General features: G+C 36.9%; 1 protein-coding gene across 7 annotated transcripts in view; it reads right to left on the bottom strand.

The window, feature by feature from the left end:
* Positions 1–3403: 3403 nt before the first annotated feature.
* Positions 3404–21045, bottom strand: part of st18 (ST18 C2H2C-type zinc finger transcription factor) — a 248617-nt gene continuing 230975 nt past the window's right edge. For 6 of the 7 annotated variants that reach the window (XM_062980374.1, XM_062980376.1, XM_062980373.1 and 3 more), the window contains 5 exons: positions 19305–19526; positions 17984–18072; positions 16794–16897; positions 11072–11215; positions 3404–7222 (listed from right to left, as the gene is read on the bottom strand). In XM_062980374.1, coding sequence (XP_062836444.1) covers positions 7082–7222; positions 11072–11215; positions 16794–16897; positions 17984–18072; positions 19305–19526 — 700 coding nt within the window. In that variant the 3' untranslated portion in view covers positions 3404–7081. The remainder of the gene's footprint in view (positions 7223–11071; positions 11216–16793; positions 16898–17983; positions 18073–19304; positions 19527–21045) is intronic. The other variant, XM_062980375.1, reaches the window with a different exon arrangement.

Below are 21045 nucleotides of genomic sequence, written 5' to 3'. Positions count from 1 at the left end.
AATTGAGTTACATGTGTTTAACTGATTGATTGAGCAGTATTTTAATATGTTTTATTCCCCATTTTGACCCATGAGGAGAGGCATAAAAGCCATAACAACAACAACAATTTTGTCTGTGACACATGACCACTGTTTTCCTGAAACATATTTGCAGAATATTACAAAATCAACAGTTGGCTGCATGGGGAAAGGCCAAAGAAAACACAGAGATAGATTTATGAATAGATTTTTTAATCAAAGTTGACTTTCTGCTTCATAACTCTCTTGCCCCATAATATCTTATTGCATGTATGAAGCTGGTAAACTTGGGAGTTCTTTATGTTACTTTACTTTTTATGTGGACATAAATGTTTTTCTTTGCTCAGATATAATTAAAATGCTTGGCTATTATGTCAAGGACCCCATTTGATGCATAATGATTCTGGCAGTAATCAAGGAGAAAACATATGCTGCTTGCATGCCTCTGCAGTTCTGCTTTCTCTATAAACGTATGCTGTGATCATCATTACGAAGACAATTTTTGCCTCTGTTCTCCACTACACACAGCTGGTTATGAGTGAAACAGAAACTGTTATAGGGATGATGAAATATTTCTCTCCTTAACTACATCTGAATGATTTAGGCAAGTCTACAGATGGCTCACCTGCCTTTAGTTTTCATTACTTTGACCCAACTAAGGGCAATTTGTTTGCAGAAATAGCCATATGTACATGGGTAGCCCCTTCATAAGTCCCTAGAGTATAATGTTATATACCCCTCCTTAAACTGAAAATCCTAGAATATCATGATAGAACCATAGCAGTTAAAATGGAAGTATTGCACAGTAAATGTGTAATGTGAAGGACACATGGACCTAGGGTTTGAAATGACTTAAGAACATCATTTGTGCTATTCTCATCATGTGAAAAGCAACTTGCAAGCATATCAAAGTGATGTGTATCATCCTTCCCTATAGCAGGGTCCTCCATTCTCTTAGGTTATAATTGAAAGAAGAAGTCACGTGAGATGATCAGACATGATCTATAGGGTGCTTCTAACTTCAGAAAGTCAAGTTATCAAAAAAGGAGAAATGTTTGACTTGCTAAGGTAGATAGTGAAGAGAATTCAGAAAATCTTATTTATGATGTCTCATGTCCTAAATTATATGATATTCAGGCAGGCCTCACTGAGATTAAATTTTTCTCCATCTCCTTTAAAAAAAGTCTTTTCCTGATTAGTTCATTACTGAACTTATCCAGTTCATTACTGACAACAGACATTAATTTAGTCCCAAAACAATTTCCTTGAAGTCCAGGAACTGTAGGGTCTGTATCATCAGCGTATTAGTGACTGAACCCCAAAACTCTAGCTGACTTCTCATAGTGGTTTCCTGTAAATGTTAAGCAGTACAGGAGACAAACCAGAGTCCTGCATGACCCTACAGTCCAATGGCCGAGTCATCAAACAAGAGTCTCCAGGACCATCTTATGAATTTGTCCCTCTAGAGGGATATCATGATTGATACCACTGAAAGCCATCCATTTCCTTTTGTAGATTATTTACAAAGAAAGCCAAAGCTATCTCCATCCTTTAAACCAGTTTGAAGCCAAATTGAAATGTATCTAGATAATCCATTTCATCTAGGAATCTCAGAAAGTAAAAACCATCATATGTTCTAGGAGCTCAAGAAAGGAACATTTGCAAATCACCTATAATTCCAAGTGTAGTAGGAGTACAGGGTCTGTTTTTAACATAATGGTTTCACCACAGCCTCTTTTAGAGAAGATGGAAACTCCACTTGTTATAATGAAGCATTCATTATTCACTTTACCTCCTAAGCTATTTCCCCTCTTGCTATGAAGGGCAAAGAGCCAGGACAAGTAAGGATCCAGTGCACTTGTGATGAATCTTGTCTCTCCAAGAATCCTGGCCAGATACTCAGCTTGCACATATTGAAACATATCCAATATTACAGGACAAGCTGGTGCCAAGATTGTGTCCATTGCACCTGTCTTAATTACAGCACCAACTTGGATAAGATCCAAGTGATTTTGTCTGCATAGTGTCTTGCCAATTCTTCACAGTAGGCTGTCAAATGGACTTTGTTTTCTTCTTCTTGTAATAGTATAAAAGGACCTGAACACTCCAGAAAGCTCCACTAGATGACACTGTGCAGATGCAGTTTCTTTCATTACCACCATTGCAATGGCATAGGCCTTTCAATGAGCTTTATTAGCCTGTGTTTGGTCAGACTGAGTCAAAAGTACTCTACCAATGAAACTCTAGTCTAATCTCCATGTCCTAGTAAATGAGAGGGCTTGTTTGGTTCCATTCCATTTGAGGGGATATTTGAAAGCAAAGTCCCAACCATTTCCTTATTCCAGAGATCAGTTAGTGATTTGACAAAATCATCTGGAGAACTCCCTAAAATGGAGAACTCTTCAAAAGCTGTCAGGAATCCATCTTGATCCTAAAGGTTAAAAGGCTATTCCTGCTCACCACACATAAGTTTCTGCTGGTTATGGAACTTACTCCTGGTACTCTGCTATATTTTGGTGAAATATAGCAAAAAATCTAAACTTTTTTTTAAATTCTATGGACTTGCTATATTCATTTGGTTTGTTTTAGGCTTTCACATAGTTCTTCACCACAGTATTTCTCTCCAACTTAGAACAATTTCTTTTGAAAGTATTTAGAAGCTTTCTTTCACGAAATGCCAAAAAGGCGGCTAGGGGAGGAGGGGCAGCCACAAGAGTCTATTTGTTCCCCAATGATATATGCAGATTTCACATGTGCTCAGCATACCATGTTTTGAATTTAAAACTATTTCTTGAAAGTTCTTTGTAGAAAGAACAGTGACAAAAAATCAAGCCAACATCTGGCTATGACACAGATGAGATGTATGGATGAGTAAATTTACTGTTCTAAATATGGCAATAATACAGTATCCCTGGGAAAGAGCATTTGGGGTAAAGGGCTCTGTTAATCTGATCAATATATCATAGAATCAGAGAGTTAGAAGAGACCTTGTGGACTATCCAGTCCAACCCCCTGCCAAGAAGCAGGAAAATTGCATATATCTCCATTCATAAAAATCATGTGCTAAATCAGACTAAAGTACAGTTTAGCTCATGCTTAACTTCCATAAGTATCCAATCAGAAGCCAAAGCTAGATATTTTGCTAGGTGAGATTTCTCCAGCCCAATATTGTTTGCATATGTCAGACAGCAACCATGATTATCCTTGCTGGGTATTATGCGAGTTATTATAAAGTACATCTGGAAGGCTGTGTTTGAGTTTGAGTTTAACCTTTAGGGAAGTGACACATGAACTATACAAAGCAAACATATATGGCTCAGCCAGAATTCATAAGTGTTAGCAATTAGCAACATGACAAGTGACGACACTAAAGAAACTGTGAAAGTTGCTTCAGTATCAATTTTATTTCCTACCATACACCAAATGTACAGCACAGAACACAGTTTTGTTGCATTGATGTAAGAAATATTAATTGTATGAAGAAACAGTATACAAACTATTCCGAAATTAAAAAATGAAAGAAAAATGCATACATCATTGCTCTTTACAAAAGGTCTAATTTACAGGATAGCTCATCAATGTAAATTAATACAGGAACAAAAAGGAAATGGGGAGAAATCACAGTGCACATTACAAAACGTCAAGTACAAAGAAGGCAAATAAATATGAAGGTTCATCCTGAGAAAACAATCCAAACATATATAAATTAACTTAAGCCATAGGTAAATCATAGTGATAAATAGGTCTGTAAGAGACTATTTAAATTAAATTAAATATATAACATATTTCTTAAAATATTTAGTAAACTAAAACTTTAATCTCTGTCACAAGTGAATTCATTTTGTATGCATTCAACAGGTATAGCAAATGTCTTTTTAAAAAACCAAGTACAATAATTTAATAGCAATTTGGTGTTCCTATTTTATATTAGCATATACTGCAGTTTCTGCAAATTGTTTTCTTTTAAAAATAAACACAGCTTCTAAGAACATACACCTCTCCTGTCTAAACTAAAGTCTGGGGGGCAAATCAAATCCCCACATGAACAGCAAGCCTCACCTAATGCAGAACAGCAACCACAGTGTATGAAAGTTGAATGATCTTGGAGAAGCACTCTTGGATAAGAACCCTATAATATCATTGTATGAGTGATGACTGTGAATGCCGTCACATCCAAACCGAGATCTCAAGTAGGCAAAGAAAAATAAACACTTTAATTGTAGCACAGAAAAATTAAAATGCACGCTAGATCCATGTAACATTTTACACTGAGGCACCTATGCACAAGAGACATGTGTGCATACCAAAAACAATCAAAAGAGGAGGGGGAAAAAAATCAAAGAACACCATCAAAGCCAGGCAGTTGAGCTGACAGTTTATACCTTCTTTTAAAACAATGCTAAAAATTTGGTGGAGTAGGGAAAGATTGTATTACTTATACTCCCTGAAATAGATATTGGACATCTTTTTATAACTGCTACCGAACTGAGACTAAATACTGTTGAAAATGGTCTACTTGGGACATGTGTCTCTGTATTTCTGAGTGGTTGTCTAAGGAATGCAGCACATAGAAGATCTCCCCTCAAGACAGAGTTGGGACATGCATGCCACTCCAGAATGTGTCTGACAGAAAGAAGTTCTCATCATAACACCTTGAAAAGACTTGATCTGGATTTCAGAAGCTAAATAGAGTAATGCCTGTTTTGTACTTGGATGGGAGATCATGGTACAGTGTTATAGCATTTGGATCCCACTTAAATTATCATGGCTCTCTCCAATGGAATCTTGAGATTTGTGGTTGAGGTACTGGAAATTCTTCACTAGAAAGAACTGTAATGTTATAGTTCAGTAGAGCATATTTTGAGCAGAAATGTTAAAGTACTTCACCAAGCTAGAAATGTCAGGATTCCATAGGATGTGGCATAGTAGTTGAAGTAGGATCAAACTGCCAGAATTGACACATATAGTCCAGGGAATGCCAGTATTCTCTTAATAGGGCTGAGAAAGATCTTCTTCCAATCAGACATCCCTATATTGGGCAATTTTCAATGTTCATATATTCTATCACTATTGGCCATGTTGGCCAACAGCAGTTGATGTCAAGCAACATCTGGAAGGCCATGCCTTCCTTGTTGTTGTCTGAACAAATGATAATCTGTAAAAACCAAGACCATCTTCAACTGCATATAAGAATGAAATTGCAATCGGATCCATTGCTGCAAAAGTCTCTGATAGGAACACAAGTTTCCTTCTGCCTTTCAAAGCTTCACTTTTGACTTCAGCATATGAGAAAGCTTTGTGCACCTACTAGGTATACACTGATGAGGAGAGGGGTTGTCCTCAGTACTAAAACATATGCAGTTCTATATACACAAGACTTTCTCACTTTGCTACCCTCCTAATGGGCTGGATAACAACTGGCATGATGATTGGAGTGGTAATCCACATATCTGGAGGGTGGACTGTTTGGTGAAAGCTTCTAAAAACAGTGAATTTGAACTCATTGGTGAGATATGTTTTTCATATGAAGAAAGTCAGAGCTCCAACCCCTAGTTTCTTTTAGTAGGGCTTGGAAAGACTTCTGAGACACCACTGCTGGTCACTATAGACAATACAGATCTAGGTGGACTGATATACCATCTGGCTTAGTATCAGGCCACCTCATATCTCAAATAGATTTACTAGTGTGAGACTGTTTTTTTGGATGTTTAGTCCTATCTATCTTAATACAACTTACTGTGAAACATTGATGTATAATGTATTCAAAAACATATCCAGGGCAAAAATAATTTTGGAGACTTCCAGCCCACATGGCTAGTGGATTGTGGGACCCTTAGTTAAACATTTTATAGCAGTGACTGCATTGCTATAGCTCTTCAGTCCCATCATCATGCATTGCACATAGGCAGCCTCGTTTCACTGCAGTGAGAACTGTTCCCTTCCATTTAAAACAGAATTACAGAATTCTGTTCCTTTTTCCAAGCTAAATACAATTGTTGTCAATTCAGAGAAGAAGATATTGACTTAATTATAGGTATAAAATCATCACCTTGGGATGTGTTTTTTCCAATATGAAATCATCTCAATATTGGTCAGCTGACCAATGTGCTTACACAGTTCTCTACCCAAAAACTACAGGACATTTCAAATCTTACCACTTTGAGAGGGAGAGAAATGATTTTTTTCCTACCTCAATGGATGCGAAATGGGAGGAATTCCTTAAATAAATATGCCCTTCCCTTGAATAGTTGCAAAGAATCATTTTGTGCTGGCTAAGACACACAAAGCCAAGTCCTATGCTTTGCTGATTGCTATATTTCATTTATTGCTTAAAAATTCTTGAACGCTTACAACATGCTGTGCTCAATGAGATGAAGTTCCTCCAGAAGAGGGCACCATTCACCTTTATATCCCTGGTTCTTTGCACCTTTCTCATGCTATTGCAAATCCATTTCTTATTTCATTAAAAAAAAAAGAAGCTGTTATAAAAAAGCAGGATATGGCGAAAATAAAACTTGTATCACAGTTCTGTTATTTTGTTTCTTTCATAGTTCTCCCCCTTTTCCTTCTGTACAAACCCATCAAATTATTTAATTTACACTATAACTTTTGAACTATTTAAAATCCCACTGGAAAATAAATTAACAAACATATTGTAAAAATATGGCAGGCTGCAAGAAATGCAGTTAAAAGATTTTTTTAAAAGCACACATACGCACACACAAAACTCGGATCAAAAATAAACTTAGAAATGTAAAAAAATAGTTACACACACTTTTTTACATTCACTATACAAAATGAAAAGAGTGCAAAACAACAGTGATGACAACAAAAAGGATTTGTACAGAAATAAACAAATTCTGTGATCTGAGTCATTGCTGTTAATACAATAGTCTTATGTTTTCTGTCCTTTTTATGTCAGCTGGAAAAAAAAATAGTGCAATGTTGTAACTAGAAAAGCAGCACAGCAATCAATACTCCTAAGCAGTCCAGGGACTCTTCACAGATCCATTTGGAGTCCGTTGCTGCTACGTAACTCCTATTTCACAGCAGCTTCTGGATCCTACACATGGATACCCTTCACTGCCTGTTTGATACTTTCCAGCAGGGCTTTGCAGTCTGGGGAATAGTCCCGTTCCAGATTGCTGTACATGTCTGTGAGCGTATTTACATATGCTTCAAAATTCTGCTCACTGATTGGGCCCTAAATGAAGACAAAAAGTGGAAGTCAAATTTCAGTATGATAACAACAACACTGGAGACAAAAAGAAGCAGCAGTTTGTGTTTTCAGCTGGCATGGATCGGGTGGAAGTATGTTGGAAGAAGCATGCTTTCACCTTATAGATGAAACTGTCAACACTATTATCACTGTTACTCATTTCCATGATATAGCACTTTATGAAACCTATCCCCGCTGGTTCGCTTTTAATCACTCTGATTTTATTTGCTTGGATTTTAATGTATTGTTCATTATATTATTTTGTGTATCGTTGAAATGTTTTAAGTTTTGTCAACTATGTTGTGTCGTTATTCGGGCTTGTCCCTGTTGTGAGCCGCCCCAAGTTCCTTTGGGGAGATAGGGCGGGATATAAAAATAAAGTTTATTATTATTATTTAACAGGAGAGTATTGACTTTATTGCATGAAGCTGTTATCCCAGCATAGCAGCAATATTCTGGAATGATCACCCTTGCTATCACACCTCTCCAGATTCTTGCAATTGTGCCAATTCACTGCTCCATGGTCCTGCAGCCACACTTTCACATAGCTTGGTAACTTTGCACTCTATAAATGTTTTAATAATGTTTTTAAACAACAATTTTGCAATTCCAGCTAAGTTTAGTAAAAAAAAAAGGTTAAATTTTATATCTTTGCCTTATTGCTTGTGGAATAGCAAGGATAAACGGGAAAAGTGGGAGAAGAGGAGAATTGCATCCCCAACATTGCTTTAGTACTAGCAAGTCAGCACAGAAGCAAAACAGGTTCATTAGACTAGGTAAGTAACAGGTACATGGCACCCTTTGTAGATATTAATGGGGTTTCCTATCAGTAATGGAACATGGGGCTATTGATAGCTTTTCCTATCAAAATTATCAAGGGGAGGTGGCAGATTGGCAGTAGGATCTACATGATATGCATGTCAAAAATGATGGTTTCACTTTAAGGCAGATTTGCCCCTTTTGTGTAATAATGTCTTATATCTGTAAAGCAGGAGTTTGGACAAGTGGAATAGAGAACCGGCATAATAGTAGCAGCCCAAACGACGACTCTGACTTGGTTTTATGGCTTTAAACAGTTTTATAGTATTTATATGTTTTAGCCGGTTTTATATATGATGTATTGTATTTTTATCTGTTTATATATGCGGCATAGAGTTTTGCCATTGAGTTTTATATATGATGTATTGTATTTTTATCTGTTTATATATGCGGCATTGAGTTTTGCCATTTTGAGTCTTCTTTTGGGTGAGAAAAAGCGGGATATAAATATAAGTAAGTAATTAATAAAGGAAGTAAGAGTGAGAACAGGTTTCCATGGCAGTGGTGCAGTGGCTCCATTCTGGGTCTTATTTATAATGTTAAAGGAACTATTCAAGGTGCTAAATTCAATTCCCAAAACAGATTCAATATTCTGAATAGTTCGTTTCGTCTGGAATAAAACCTAGAGATGAACTACAGCACTCATGACATGGAAGTTACTGGCTGTACCAAAGGATTGGGAACCTCTTTTTGTTGCATACCAGGAAGTGTGTGGAGTTAAAATCTCTGATGAATGGAGATAAAACCAAAAATGCGTGAGCACTCCCCTTCCCCTTTACTGTTCATCCCCATTCTATCATTTTGACACATTTAGGCCTTTCTCATATTCCCTTTTATTTTTCTCATCCCTTTTGCTTTATTTTTCTTTTTGCCTAGAATACTGTTAGGGAAGAAAACATTGTTTCATTTATATAATGTTGCTTAAAACATTAGCAAAATCCAGTTAAAATGTTATTCCCATAAAAAATAATGACAATTCACTTATAAACACAATATTATTTAAACTCCTTTCTATCTCATATGTTATAGGCCAAAGATCTGTCTAAAATAAAAAAAATGTGCCTGTTAATGGAAGTAAAGTAGATAGGCTTTCAACCAAACCTTCTACTGTTAGCAGCCACCAAGAAGACTCTCTTTTGTGTCCTCACTGAATGTGCTAGTGATTGTGGTAAAACCAAGAGAAAGCCTTCCAGCAAAGATCTAAAAACTTTCAGGAAGATATTTCAAATTATTTGTTCAATTTGGAGAATTTTGCAAAGTTAGCTCTTCAGACTATAACTTCTGAAACAATGGTTCTCAACCTATGGGTCCCCAGGTGTTTTGACCTACAACTTCCAGAAATCCCAGGCAGTTTGCTAGCTGTTAGGATTTCTGGGAGTTGAAGGCCAAAACATCTGGGGACCCATAGGTTGAGAACCACTGTTCTAGAATGTCCCAGGCCATGTGGCTACAGGCTACAGTAGCTAAGTTTTCTGAGATTTGCAGTCTACCCAAAGCTCTAATCATAGCTCTGAAGTTATTTTTAAAAATTATACCAAGGATTTCATAAAATTAAGATGAAGGACTCAGATGGACCACTTGTGCTTAAGAATTCTGTTTCACTATGGCCTATTTGGTTCACCATGTCCATTTAATAAGCTAGTCATTTAAGTGCTTTCTTCATTAGAAACAAGTGTCAAGAAACTGCGGTCAAACTCATTCATCACCCAGGTATGTAATGCTGTTTGAGCATATTTTGTGAATTGACAAATTTTATCTGATCATAGAATCCCCTGCTCCAGCTTCACTGAGTAAACAAGGCCACAACAAAGCAATAATGTCAAAGCTCTGCCAAACTGTGTGTGTATGGGGGGGGGGGGGGGGGAACCTTACTATTCTTGATACAGCTAGTGTTTTATTATAATAAAGTATCTAGTGTTTTTGTATTATTTAAAGAAACCACAGGCTTGAGCTCCAAAAAGGCAGAGGTGAAATATATTCAGTGTTACCTGAATATATGACATTAACATAAATTCAATCTTATATACAGGGCCTTGAGCAATCAGGAAACACACCAAGCTCTAGACATTTATTAGAAATCTAAAAGCTATTTTCAGGTACAGCAATTGCCTATCAATACCCAGTTGATGCTTTGGGATTTTTTTTTTGTTTTTTGTTTAAAGAAATGTTCTTTCTTTGAAAAATATAATCTGTTACTATGTCCTATCACAAAGTACTTTTGAAATGAAGATTCTCTTTCCAAAATAAAAATTTGGGCTACTCATTTGAAGATCAAAGTTCAAAGTCACTTTAGCCCCTAGAGCAAAAAATTCCACAGATTTTTAAGAATCTAAATCAAGAGTATGATGTTTCCACAAGGATCATAAATTTCTGGAGCCTTACCAAAGCTCTTTTGCAACCTTCCTTAAAAAATGAGACTGAGATTCAAAAATTATGTAATGAATTATGCACACAGTTGGCTTTGTGTTTCTTGAATTATTTTTAATGTTAGATGAAATGATGTACCGCAAACCACCTTCGAAAGAAAAAAGACTTTCCAAAGTGGTTTGTGGAATATACTGCATTAGCTAGCAATGTCTAATCCTACAGATTAATATGAAGTGATTCCTAGTTTTCAAATATGTTTTCCTTTTTCTGGAAATATTTTTCTTCCATGCTTAAATCTATGATAGCTATTTGGGCTATACGCTGAAGACATCAGGTCCTGTCTGATCTTGGAAGCTAAGTAGGTTCAGCCATGGTTTATATTCAAATAGGGGACTGCCAGTGAATGTCTGGTGCTGTGGACTGTATTTCAGATGAAGGCACCTGGAAAAACCACATCCAAGTATTACTTGCCTAAGAAAGACCTGGGGCACACACAAACACACAAAAGAATCTTTGGTGCTGACTTGCGCTCACTGTGGCAAGATTGACTGTACACAACCTCTGTACATCTTTGGCAGACCTGCGATATGCTACCATGTTGCCTTTGGTCTTTCAGAGTAATGCCTACATGCTCAGCCCCAGACATACCATTTGTGGAAGCTGAATGTCGGCAAGACTGGAAATGAGGGCTTGGCTTAGGCCAGCCAACTCCTTTAACAGGCTCTCGTTGTTCTGCTCTATAAGTTTGTTCTCTTCTTCTATTGTTTTCAGATTGCTTTCCATAGATGTTATCTGGAATGACGAAGCAAAATGATTCATAGCAAAATGTGAACGGTATGACTCTTGACCTGAAACACATCTATCAGCAACGTGCCACTCAGAGGAAAGAGCACACTTAAGAAGATGTCTGTGCAAAGTAAATCACAAAGTATTTTCAGTTATCTTCACATTATTGTCATAAGGCACACCTAATTGGGGCAAGTTATGCTATTTCCAAACCAATGAATGGTTTCTGTTTTTGCTCCACAAGGGAATCATGTTGAAATGAAGCTCAGACAGTGACCTGCTGGGTGAAAAGAGCATTATTTGTGGGAAGTGAGTTCACAAATTGATAAAATGCATGAAAGGCCACAAAACCTCAAGCTGACAATGTGGGAGGAGGTCAGTGTCTGGTTAAAAATGAAGAATTTTGCCTTTAGGCATAGAAAGATTGAAAAACAAGTGCATTGCTGTTTACATTGCTGTCTTTTTCTTACAGCATCCCTGCTGATTCAATACAATAGCAGCAACCCTGATATGAGTTCTAGAGCTAGTTTCCTGGGGAAAGTTTTGTTGTAGAGTGGCTGAAATTAGAAACAGGGTGGAATTGAGTTGAAAACATAAATAAAAGAAAAACATACAAAATAAAAGAATTTGTGTTGCAGCTAGTCACTTTAATCTACATCTGATATAAATTGGTTTTCCCCAGTTGTTTGAAATATGTTGAAATCAAGGGATGGGAATAAGGAATGTTATGTCTATATAGTTCATGTATTCCATGTGGTGATTGCTTTGTTGAAAAACTAAGGGACAGACTTAGAAAGATAGATGTTTGGCATCTATGGCAGGGGATTTTAACCAGGGGTCCACAGACTCCTTGGGGTCAGTAGAAAGATTTCAGGGGGTCCATGAGTTTGAACTGAATAAATAATCAATTTATTATTTTTATTTTCTCTGACTTCTAACTGAAATCTAACATTTCCTTCATGTATGAATCCATTCCATAAATGACAGCTGCTGCATAGCCTGAAAAATCATGTGAACAGATTTTCGCCATGTCAAATTGGTACTGCAAATGTAATTTTGAATAATTCTAAAATTTAATTTAAAGACATGTCAATGTTGAGTGTCATAAAATTATCTGCTACTACATTCTGAGAACAACTCTGTGGTTTTTGCCTAACTGGTAAAGGGGTCAATGGAGCAAAAAGGTTAAGGAACCCTGATCTATGGGGTGCGAGGCGAGGCATGTTCTCTACACAATTGGCCTGCTACATTTGTGGGTTAAGAATTTGCAAATGTAATTATTCATGGATTACCATATTTGTTGCTACCTCTACTGATGCCCTGCACCATTTTTAACAAGGACTTTGACAACACAGCTGTCACTGGGAGAAAACTGAAGTGATGGGATTGCTGGGTGCAACCACAGTCATATGTGTTTGTTCACTCATGTGGGTTAAATAGTATTTGAAGAGCTTAGAGATGGTCTTGCAACATTAAACCTTTCAATTCTAGAAGGTCAAATTATATTAAAAATTAAGAATATAAAAGTTAGTTTGTTGGGACAATTCTACATATCTATAAATTGCATTTCCTGGGGGGGGGGATGGATGAAGATGAAAAGACCCCAGATTTTAAAATTCCACTCAAAATAAATAGAAATCTGATTTAGGCAATATTTCTTTGACTTCTATTTAGCAAACAAAACATAAATTTGGTCTTGTTATGTTTTTGTTTGTTTTGCATCAATGTATGAAAAGGTTTTTGGAATAGTGAGATGAGATGACTGAGGGAAGGGGAGGGTTGTTGGGTATGGATGGAAACGAAAACATCTTGGATTGGCGGACGACACCTATGGACATTCAGAGGACAACTGCTAATTTAACATCAGATCCTATTGCTCAGCCAACCGCAATTTCTACTCAGGATCAACATCTCCTAATGGCAGACAATTTTGCGGTGGACATTGCTGACCTAAGGATCAATAGAGGCAGATGGACCTCTAGGAGGGCGGTTTGTGACTCTCTGGCCCAAATCCTATCGAAAAGACCTTGGGAAATAAGATTGAAAGCCATAACTTGGCTGCGGAGGGACTACCAGTCACTTGACCACTCCACGTGTCTTTTAATTACACCGGAAGACAATTTATGGCTTGGTGAGCTACTGGCAATGCGATCTTGCCTAAAGAAATGGGGCATCACCATCAGAAGGGTAGTTGTGGACCCTCATATTCGCCCCCTTATGGACACAGTGGTACCTGCTCGCCTTTTTCCATCAGGTCCCTGTAATAAATCCACAGATAGCTCCCCGGTTAGGGCCCCCCCTCCTGGTCTGTACCAATTTGAAACTCCATCTGTCCCAGTTGTCCCTACACAATCAGCCACACTTTCCCGCCCAAGAACACTTCCCCTGTTTAGTCCACTTAGTTCCCTCGATGGCTCTCCTTCCAGTTTAACATCGGAAGCATCCCTACCTGAAGCCCAAGGGAGACTATACTCCAGCCTTACTTCTTCTGAAAGTTGACTAGCCACAGATCCCAACCATGTAGGGGGGAGGGGGTACCAGAGGAGGGGGGCACCATTCAGGTCGTGTGGGGGAGGAGACTTGCGGGTCACCAACACCCTAGGGAGAAGTTTATACTGTTTTAATTGTTTTAATTTGCCTTTTGTTTTGTATTGTTATATTGTGTGTTGAGGCCTTGGCCTTTGTAAGCCGCATCGAGTCCTTCGGGAGATGCTAGCGGGGTACAAATAAAGTTTAATAATAAAAAATAATAATAATAGTCAAAAAAGTAGTTGAACTAGAATATTTTATTAAAGGAGAAATCAGAAATGTGAATGAAGGTGATCTAAACTTAATTTCAGACAAATAGAAACATTTATCAGAATTGTTGTCAATATATTCCCTCTCAATCAGACGTAATTACATCATATTACTTTTTTTTAGGTAGGGAAAGGAAGACTGAAATCTTTTAACATATAAATGTTGGTATGCTTCGAGAGCTGTGCACATTTACATATGCTCCCCTCAGACTGAGTGATGTTAAATATTACTTCAGATTTTAGACTAAAATAGTATTATATTAATTCCAGTTCTCCACTTTGTCCTGTATTGTTTTTATTCATTGTGTAGCAATTAATTCTATGGAACAATGCATTTCTAAAAGTGGTACATTTTCCATGGAAAAAATAAAGTAGTGGAAATTTTATAAAAACTTCTGGTAAATATCAATGGAAACATAACAATTAATTAAGCAAATCTCTTGAAATTATCTCTTGAAACATGGTTTTTGTTATCCTAGTACTAATTCAAGGAAGTGGCTAGAAATGTATGAAAGTCTCCTCTTCACTATGAGCAGGTTCAGAGTTATTGTCAGGGGATAAGCTTATAATTGCATGAGTCAATTTCTTGCTCATGGAAGTCAGCATGGATGGACTTGTTCAGTAATTCAAGTTATGCCTGACTTATGTACAGCTTTTAATGCAAATATGAAGTAGGCAGCTCCTGTGTTCTTTAATTTCTAATGTTACAGGTTTTCTCTTTTGACTGTGCCACCTTGCATTTCACATTGAGCAAAAGACCATGCAACCTTGTGTTCCCAAACACAGAGCCTTTTTCCTGTGAATCAGCCCTTACTGCTCTTAAGGTATATCCATTTCAGAGAGATACACAAGGTCCCAATTATTTTTGCATTAACGACTATATTATTGGGGTTGCTTTCTTCTGTGGGTCTATGGAATTTCAAGGAACCATATCTCAGAGTTAAACTAGAAACTAGAAATGGGAAGAATATTTTAAAATATTGCAAAAATAGTAACAGAAAGAAAAAGAGAGAACTGTTAGGAAAGTTTCAGGTAATTGATAGGGAGGATATCAGTTCTTGATGTATTCTATATGAAAATGTATATAGATTTTTTGGGGCAGAAAATTTCTACTCAGAAAAAACATTTTCTGGGGGAAATTATTTCTCCACAGAAAACATTTCCCTGCACAAAACAAATATTTTGCATATAAAAGAAGTTACATACACAAAGAAAAACAAGTTTTCCTGCATAGAGAACAATGCAAAAAAGATTTTCTTGAGCAGAATTAGTCCTGAACTGTTAATGATATTTGAAATGTGTACAGTTTTCAATTATTTTCTCACATTGAGATGAAAAAATTGTAAAATTCTTCATTATTGCTAGTGAGCAGAATTTATATACCTAAATGGGACAGTTATTAGTTACTGGCTAATAACTGTGGTCTGAGTGTTTATTATCCTTGCTGCAGGCAAGATTTTATGCATTATTTCCTTGGCAACTTGCACCAAGTAGCTTCAAAACATAACTGGCTTCTCTTCTTAGTCTTCTAAGTGTCTTTCTAAGTGTGTTTGTTGTCCGTTTTCTTTATGTGAGACAAGATTCAAGGAGAATGTGTTTCAGTGATCATTATTTAACATTTTATTTTTTTTGACTGCATTCTCCATTTACATGTGATTTCAAGGTTTCAACCATTGACTGAAACATTTGTTGGTTGCTCATAATTGTGTCCAAAGGCAGATGAAGAGTAGCTTGACCTACATCCAACCAGGACTATCAAACTAGTCCTGATTAAAGTATACTTATTCAGTCAATGGGATATATGTCAGAGCTGACTTGCCATTTGACAAGTGATTTTGTGTGTCTACACTGGTTGGGGGTAGGATTCTCTTAATACTGCTCCTCTTACTCTGTAGCAAGATACTTGCTCCAACTTTATTATTATTTCTCTGATACTTTTCAATTATACATTAGGGGACTCATTTTGTGCTTAGGTCTCTAACGGCTATCTCACCATTTCCTCAATACCCCCTTTGGTTTGTTAGTTAATGGACCATAACAACCTGTATCCATCTTCTAATGCTTTATCATGACTAATGGAAACAATCTGTCAGTGAAGTGTTTGGACTTATTATGCTAATCAGTCCTATTGTTGATTTCTGGAAATGCATGTGAGGAAATATAATTTGTATGGTTCATTCTTAAACATTGATAGTGAGCTAATTTCTCTGCTTTTGCTTAGTATTTCATTATTTACTAAATGCATGTTGTGCATTTGTGAAAGTTTGAAGTTTTTAAGACTTGTTGGGTGTACATTTACATGTGAATAAGGCCATTCAACAGCAATATCAAATGAAAGAAAAGATGCACAGGGGGTACATTGGAGGCCTTAAAAGTAAAGTACAGAGAGCTGAGCATAGATTCATTTCCTTCTGTCTCTTGGTAAAATGACTTCAAGTTGCAGGACTGGGTGCTTATCAGAATAAATTTTTAGTTCATTGGTGAGAATAGAGGCTTCATATGTTTATATTTTAATTTTGATTATATGTGTCTCTCTTTGAGAGATCAACTCATTTTGTTTAAACCTCACTAACTGTGACAATAATCTACATGGTTTGCTATAATTTTATTATAACACTATCCAGTCTGCATACTTCCACTTGCTTCCAATGCCAGATTTATGCATACAATTATGGCATGGATACCGAGCCAATTTCCTGATGGGCAACAAGAAGTTGAGTTCACCAGTTCTGTGACTCGATCCATGTCAAAATTATTACTCATTCAAGGATTTTTTTTTCTCTCACCTGTGTCTGAAGTTTCATCATATCAGCTTCAATTTTAAGGTTAGATTCATTCAGTTCTTTTATTTCTTCATCCAAATGTCTCATTTCCTCCTCGTTTTCTAAACCTACATGGAAGTGTAACCAAATCAAGATTAAAACAACACATGGCTGAAAAGATGAACAAATAATAATCTTCATCTAATAGTACAATGTATACACTAGTGTTGTGCTTTTGTGTGGAATTGCTGTTTTGTGTAGTTTCATTCGTTTTGTCTCATTTTCATATTTGTTCCCACAAACGAAAATGGGGCACCTATATGAACAGAATTTTCATCTGGCTTACGAAAAAGCAGAAAATTTTCAGACCATTGGCTGCAATGGGAGGGCTTCTGAGGCTCACCCCTCCCCCTGTTGGTTTTTGGATTACAGGGATAAAAATTGCCACACACAGAAGGCATTTTGACCCTTTTTAGCCCACCAACTTTTAAAACATTTGGGTCTTCCCCAGAGTACTATTGTTATTAATAATATTATTATCATCTTCTTGTGTTTTAAACTGTGTATATTGTTTAATGTATTTGTGCTGTTACTTTTGTAACGTTGTGAGCCGCCCCGAGTCCCCACGGGGAGATGGTGGCGGGGTATAAATAAAGTTTTATTATTATTATTATTATTATTATTATTATTATTATTATTATTATATTATTATAACACCATTGGAACACATAAGCTGTCATGGGGAAGTACTCCTTTCTCAGACTCAGCTTAGGGTCCCAGAATAACTATTGTTATTAATATGTATATGAATATTATTATTAAGACCCATTGGCACACATCCAATGTAATGGATTAAATTATTCTTACAATCCTATTTTTAACACATAAATTGTAGCTGTAAAGAAATGAGGACCTGAGGTTTTTTGCTAGCAAACAATGCAGATTAAAGATTTATATAAAGATAAAGAAAAGCAGTGATGAAGTAATTTTACTGCTGCCATTTGTATCAGAGCTGTACTGCTCAATTGGGAAATATTACATTTTGAAACTACAGCTTCCATCATCAGAAGCCATGCTGACTTAAGGAGAGTGTGAATTGTAATAAAAAGTAACTTTTCCAGCCTCTGCTGCCAGTCAGAATAGATGATACTATGAAAAGAGAGGCTCGTGACCTTCACTTTGATTCAGTCACTCCTGCAATCACATCTTCTTACCTCCACTTGCTTTCAACTTAATGGTCATTAATTCTTCAGATATCTTGCCCTTTTTTAAGGCTTGTGCATTCAGAGGACATCCAGACAAACTGAAAAGAGTAGGAAAGGGGACCTATATGAAAGTTGAAACACAATTTGATTCCTGCTCCCCAAATCATCTGTTCAAATTGTGTCAAATTTATTGGGTTTTCTGAAAAATGTAATCCCATGATAATATAGTTATATTATTGTTATCAGGTGCACAAGATTGCCAGTGACATAACTGGCTGAGGGTAGTAACTCAAGGGCTTCTTAAGATGATAAATTGCTTCTAGTCAAGTTTTAGCTATGGTTAAGGTAGTAATGCAAACCCCCTAGAAATCATGACTCATTTCTAACATTAAACTTGTGACTGACTGTTAGTATGACAACAAATTTGATTTCCCTTCTGTCACTGTAGCAACTATCCTCATTGCCCATACCATCTCTGGAGAGATAAGTCCCAACACTCCAGAGAAGGCTTTGAGGTTGAAGCAAGAGAATTATGGGAAAGGAGGGTTGCCAGCTACTGTTCTTTTGACAGAACCAGCTCCATTAATGGAACAAATCTACTGGATCCTGGTCAAAGAACTAGTAAAGTCTTTGAATTTGAACCTGAACCATTAACAGAACAACATAGAGTCAACTTTAGAAAGTCCATGAAAATTAAAAAGTTGGAAATATAGGTATGCTGCCCCTTCTAAAGAATTCACAGGTCAGCACATATAATATTACCCCCATATCTGCTGAGGATACATGTCAACCCCCCCCCCCCCCCCCATGGGCAGTTGAGACTGTAAGTAATAGCAAATACTATATTTTAATTATATTTGGGTGGAACCTAGAGAGGCCCACAAACACTTTTGAGTGTGGGTAAGTGAAACTAGATATCCATGGTTGGGGGCAGGATCATATTGTATATGGATTTCTACAACTGCAGTAAAAGTAACATATTTTAAAACATCAAGATTGAAGTTGTTTCTATGAAATAGAGAAAACCTTTATTCTTGTGTTTCCTCTCAAGAGAGTTACATAATTCCTTTTTTTGCAACCTGGATGTGAACATTTTCACTTCCTGTAGGACCAATTTTTAAAAAATCTTTTTTTGAGGAGGTTAGAGGATTGGGTGAACTAAGGGACTTGCAGAATTGCAAAAAAAGAGTGTGTTTAATGTAGGAGTCATGAAATTATAACAAGCAACAGTATTTTAATATCATCAATGGTTAATTCCACTCAAGTGCTTTACATTGCAATGAGCTATTCACATTTTTTGAAAGGCATAACAAATGACACAATACGATACCTTCGGTGGGTGACAAAAACGTTATTAACATGACCCAGCCCATTGCAGCCTGGCAAAGGACAGTGCGGCAGCTCTTGCTTGTTCAGTTTCCAAGGCAGTGAAGACCCATTCAGCGGATTCTCTTTCTGTCTCTTGGCAGCCACAGGACAACCTGAAGCAGTACGATGGGAAGTGTATTTACCTGATATGTGACCTTGGCCATCACAGCCTAGCACTGGACATCTGCAGAAGCACAGCAAGACCCATGTTATTTTCAACTTGACAACAATTGCAGGGGGAAAATGTCCTTGTAACAACTAGACTGCTTTATAAAACTATATTTCAACTAAATGTAATAATACCTACTTTGAGGAAAACTGTAATATACTGTTATTAAGGCATCAGTCTTACCATTACATTAATGGGCTCTGTTAGTGAAGATACAATGGACACCAAAAACAGGGCTTTTTTTGGGAGTTGCTCCATGGTTCTATCACAAAAAAATTACTAAGCCCACTTACCTTTCAATTTACAATGGAATGATGAATACTATCCTCGTTAAAAAGATTTAACACCATTGATTTTTCTCATGCTAGTGTCTTGAATTTTTTGGGGGTATTATTAATTATTCTTACTTTATGACCTTTTTGGATGCTTCCAATGATATGATTATTTTATGTTAATGAATGTTGCAAGAAATTTTTAAATATTTTTCAAACCTCCACAATGAAAAAATGGAATGCAAATGACATTCATGTTGATAATGTTTCTTGCAATTAGAATAATGGAGAATGAAACACAACAGAACAAAACATAAAACTAGGCATTATGTGTATGGGTGTTTTGAGAGGGACAAGAAGAACCCCACTACAATATTTCTATCACACCAATTTGTTTTGTCAAAATCTTATATAACTATCTACGCTACTACCTTTATATATCCTTAGCTATGTAGCAGAGACATTAAGAAGTCATTGTGCAACAGGTATTTTGTTTGCTCTGCTATGTAACACAAGTTCTCTACTGGATATGGATGAATCAGAACTGCCTAATTCTAATTTCCACAGACTATTAAAAAGATTTAACTTCATAAAAAGATTCCAGTTTGATGATCAAGGGTTTCAGCATGAGGAATCAAGGTACTTGGCTTTAGGTCAAATGTATACATATTATGGCTGTTATAAACAAGCTACATTAAAGATGATGCCACTTGGCTGAGTGGATTCCAGAAGTTTGAGTCAAAAATCTAACTTTTCAAAAAAATCTATTCCTTTGCTCCCAAGGCTGAGGAGCTCCATTATGTAGTACCCTCTGGGCTAGCACAGTCCCTTAAGGCATAAAACTTAACTTTTCACATTTTATTTAGATTTACAGTTGGGGAGAAGGGATAATATATGTTAGTGAAGCTGACACTAAGGGCCCTTCTACACAGGCCCAAATCCCGAGAGGAATTGGGATTTTATGTTCTGTTTCCTCTTGGGATCGAGGCCACACAGCTGACCCAAACCCCATGCCTTTGGGGGGGGAGGCTACATGCCCTCTCGGCTCAACCAAAGGCTGAATTGGGATGGCATTTAACCAGCCCTCAGCCCCCCCTTCTGTTTGCCCACCAAACTTATTGGAGGGGCCTGAGTATGCAGCCAGGTCCCTCTGATAACTTTAGGGGGCAAACGAGGCTAGGATGGAAGGGTGGGGGTCCCATCCCGCTTCTTTGGGCTCTTAGGGCCCAAAGAACTCAGATGACAATAGGGATTGATCCCTG

This window comes from Anolis carolinensis, chromosome 4 (genome assembly GCF_035594765.1).
Source record: "Anolis carolinensis isolate JA03-04 chromosome 4, rAnoCar3.1.pri, whole genome shotgun sequence".
Classification (NCBI taxonomy): domain Eukaryota; kingdom Metazoa; phylum Chordata; class Lepidosauria; order Squamata; family Dactyloidae; genus Anolis; species Anolis carolinensis.
The sequence above is the reverse complement of the archived record's forward strand: the minus strand, read 5'-3'. Positions and strand labels throughout refer to the sequence as shown.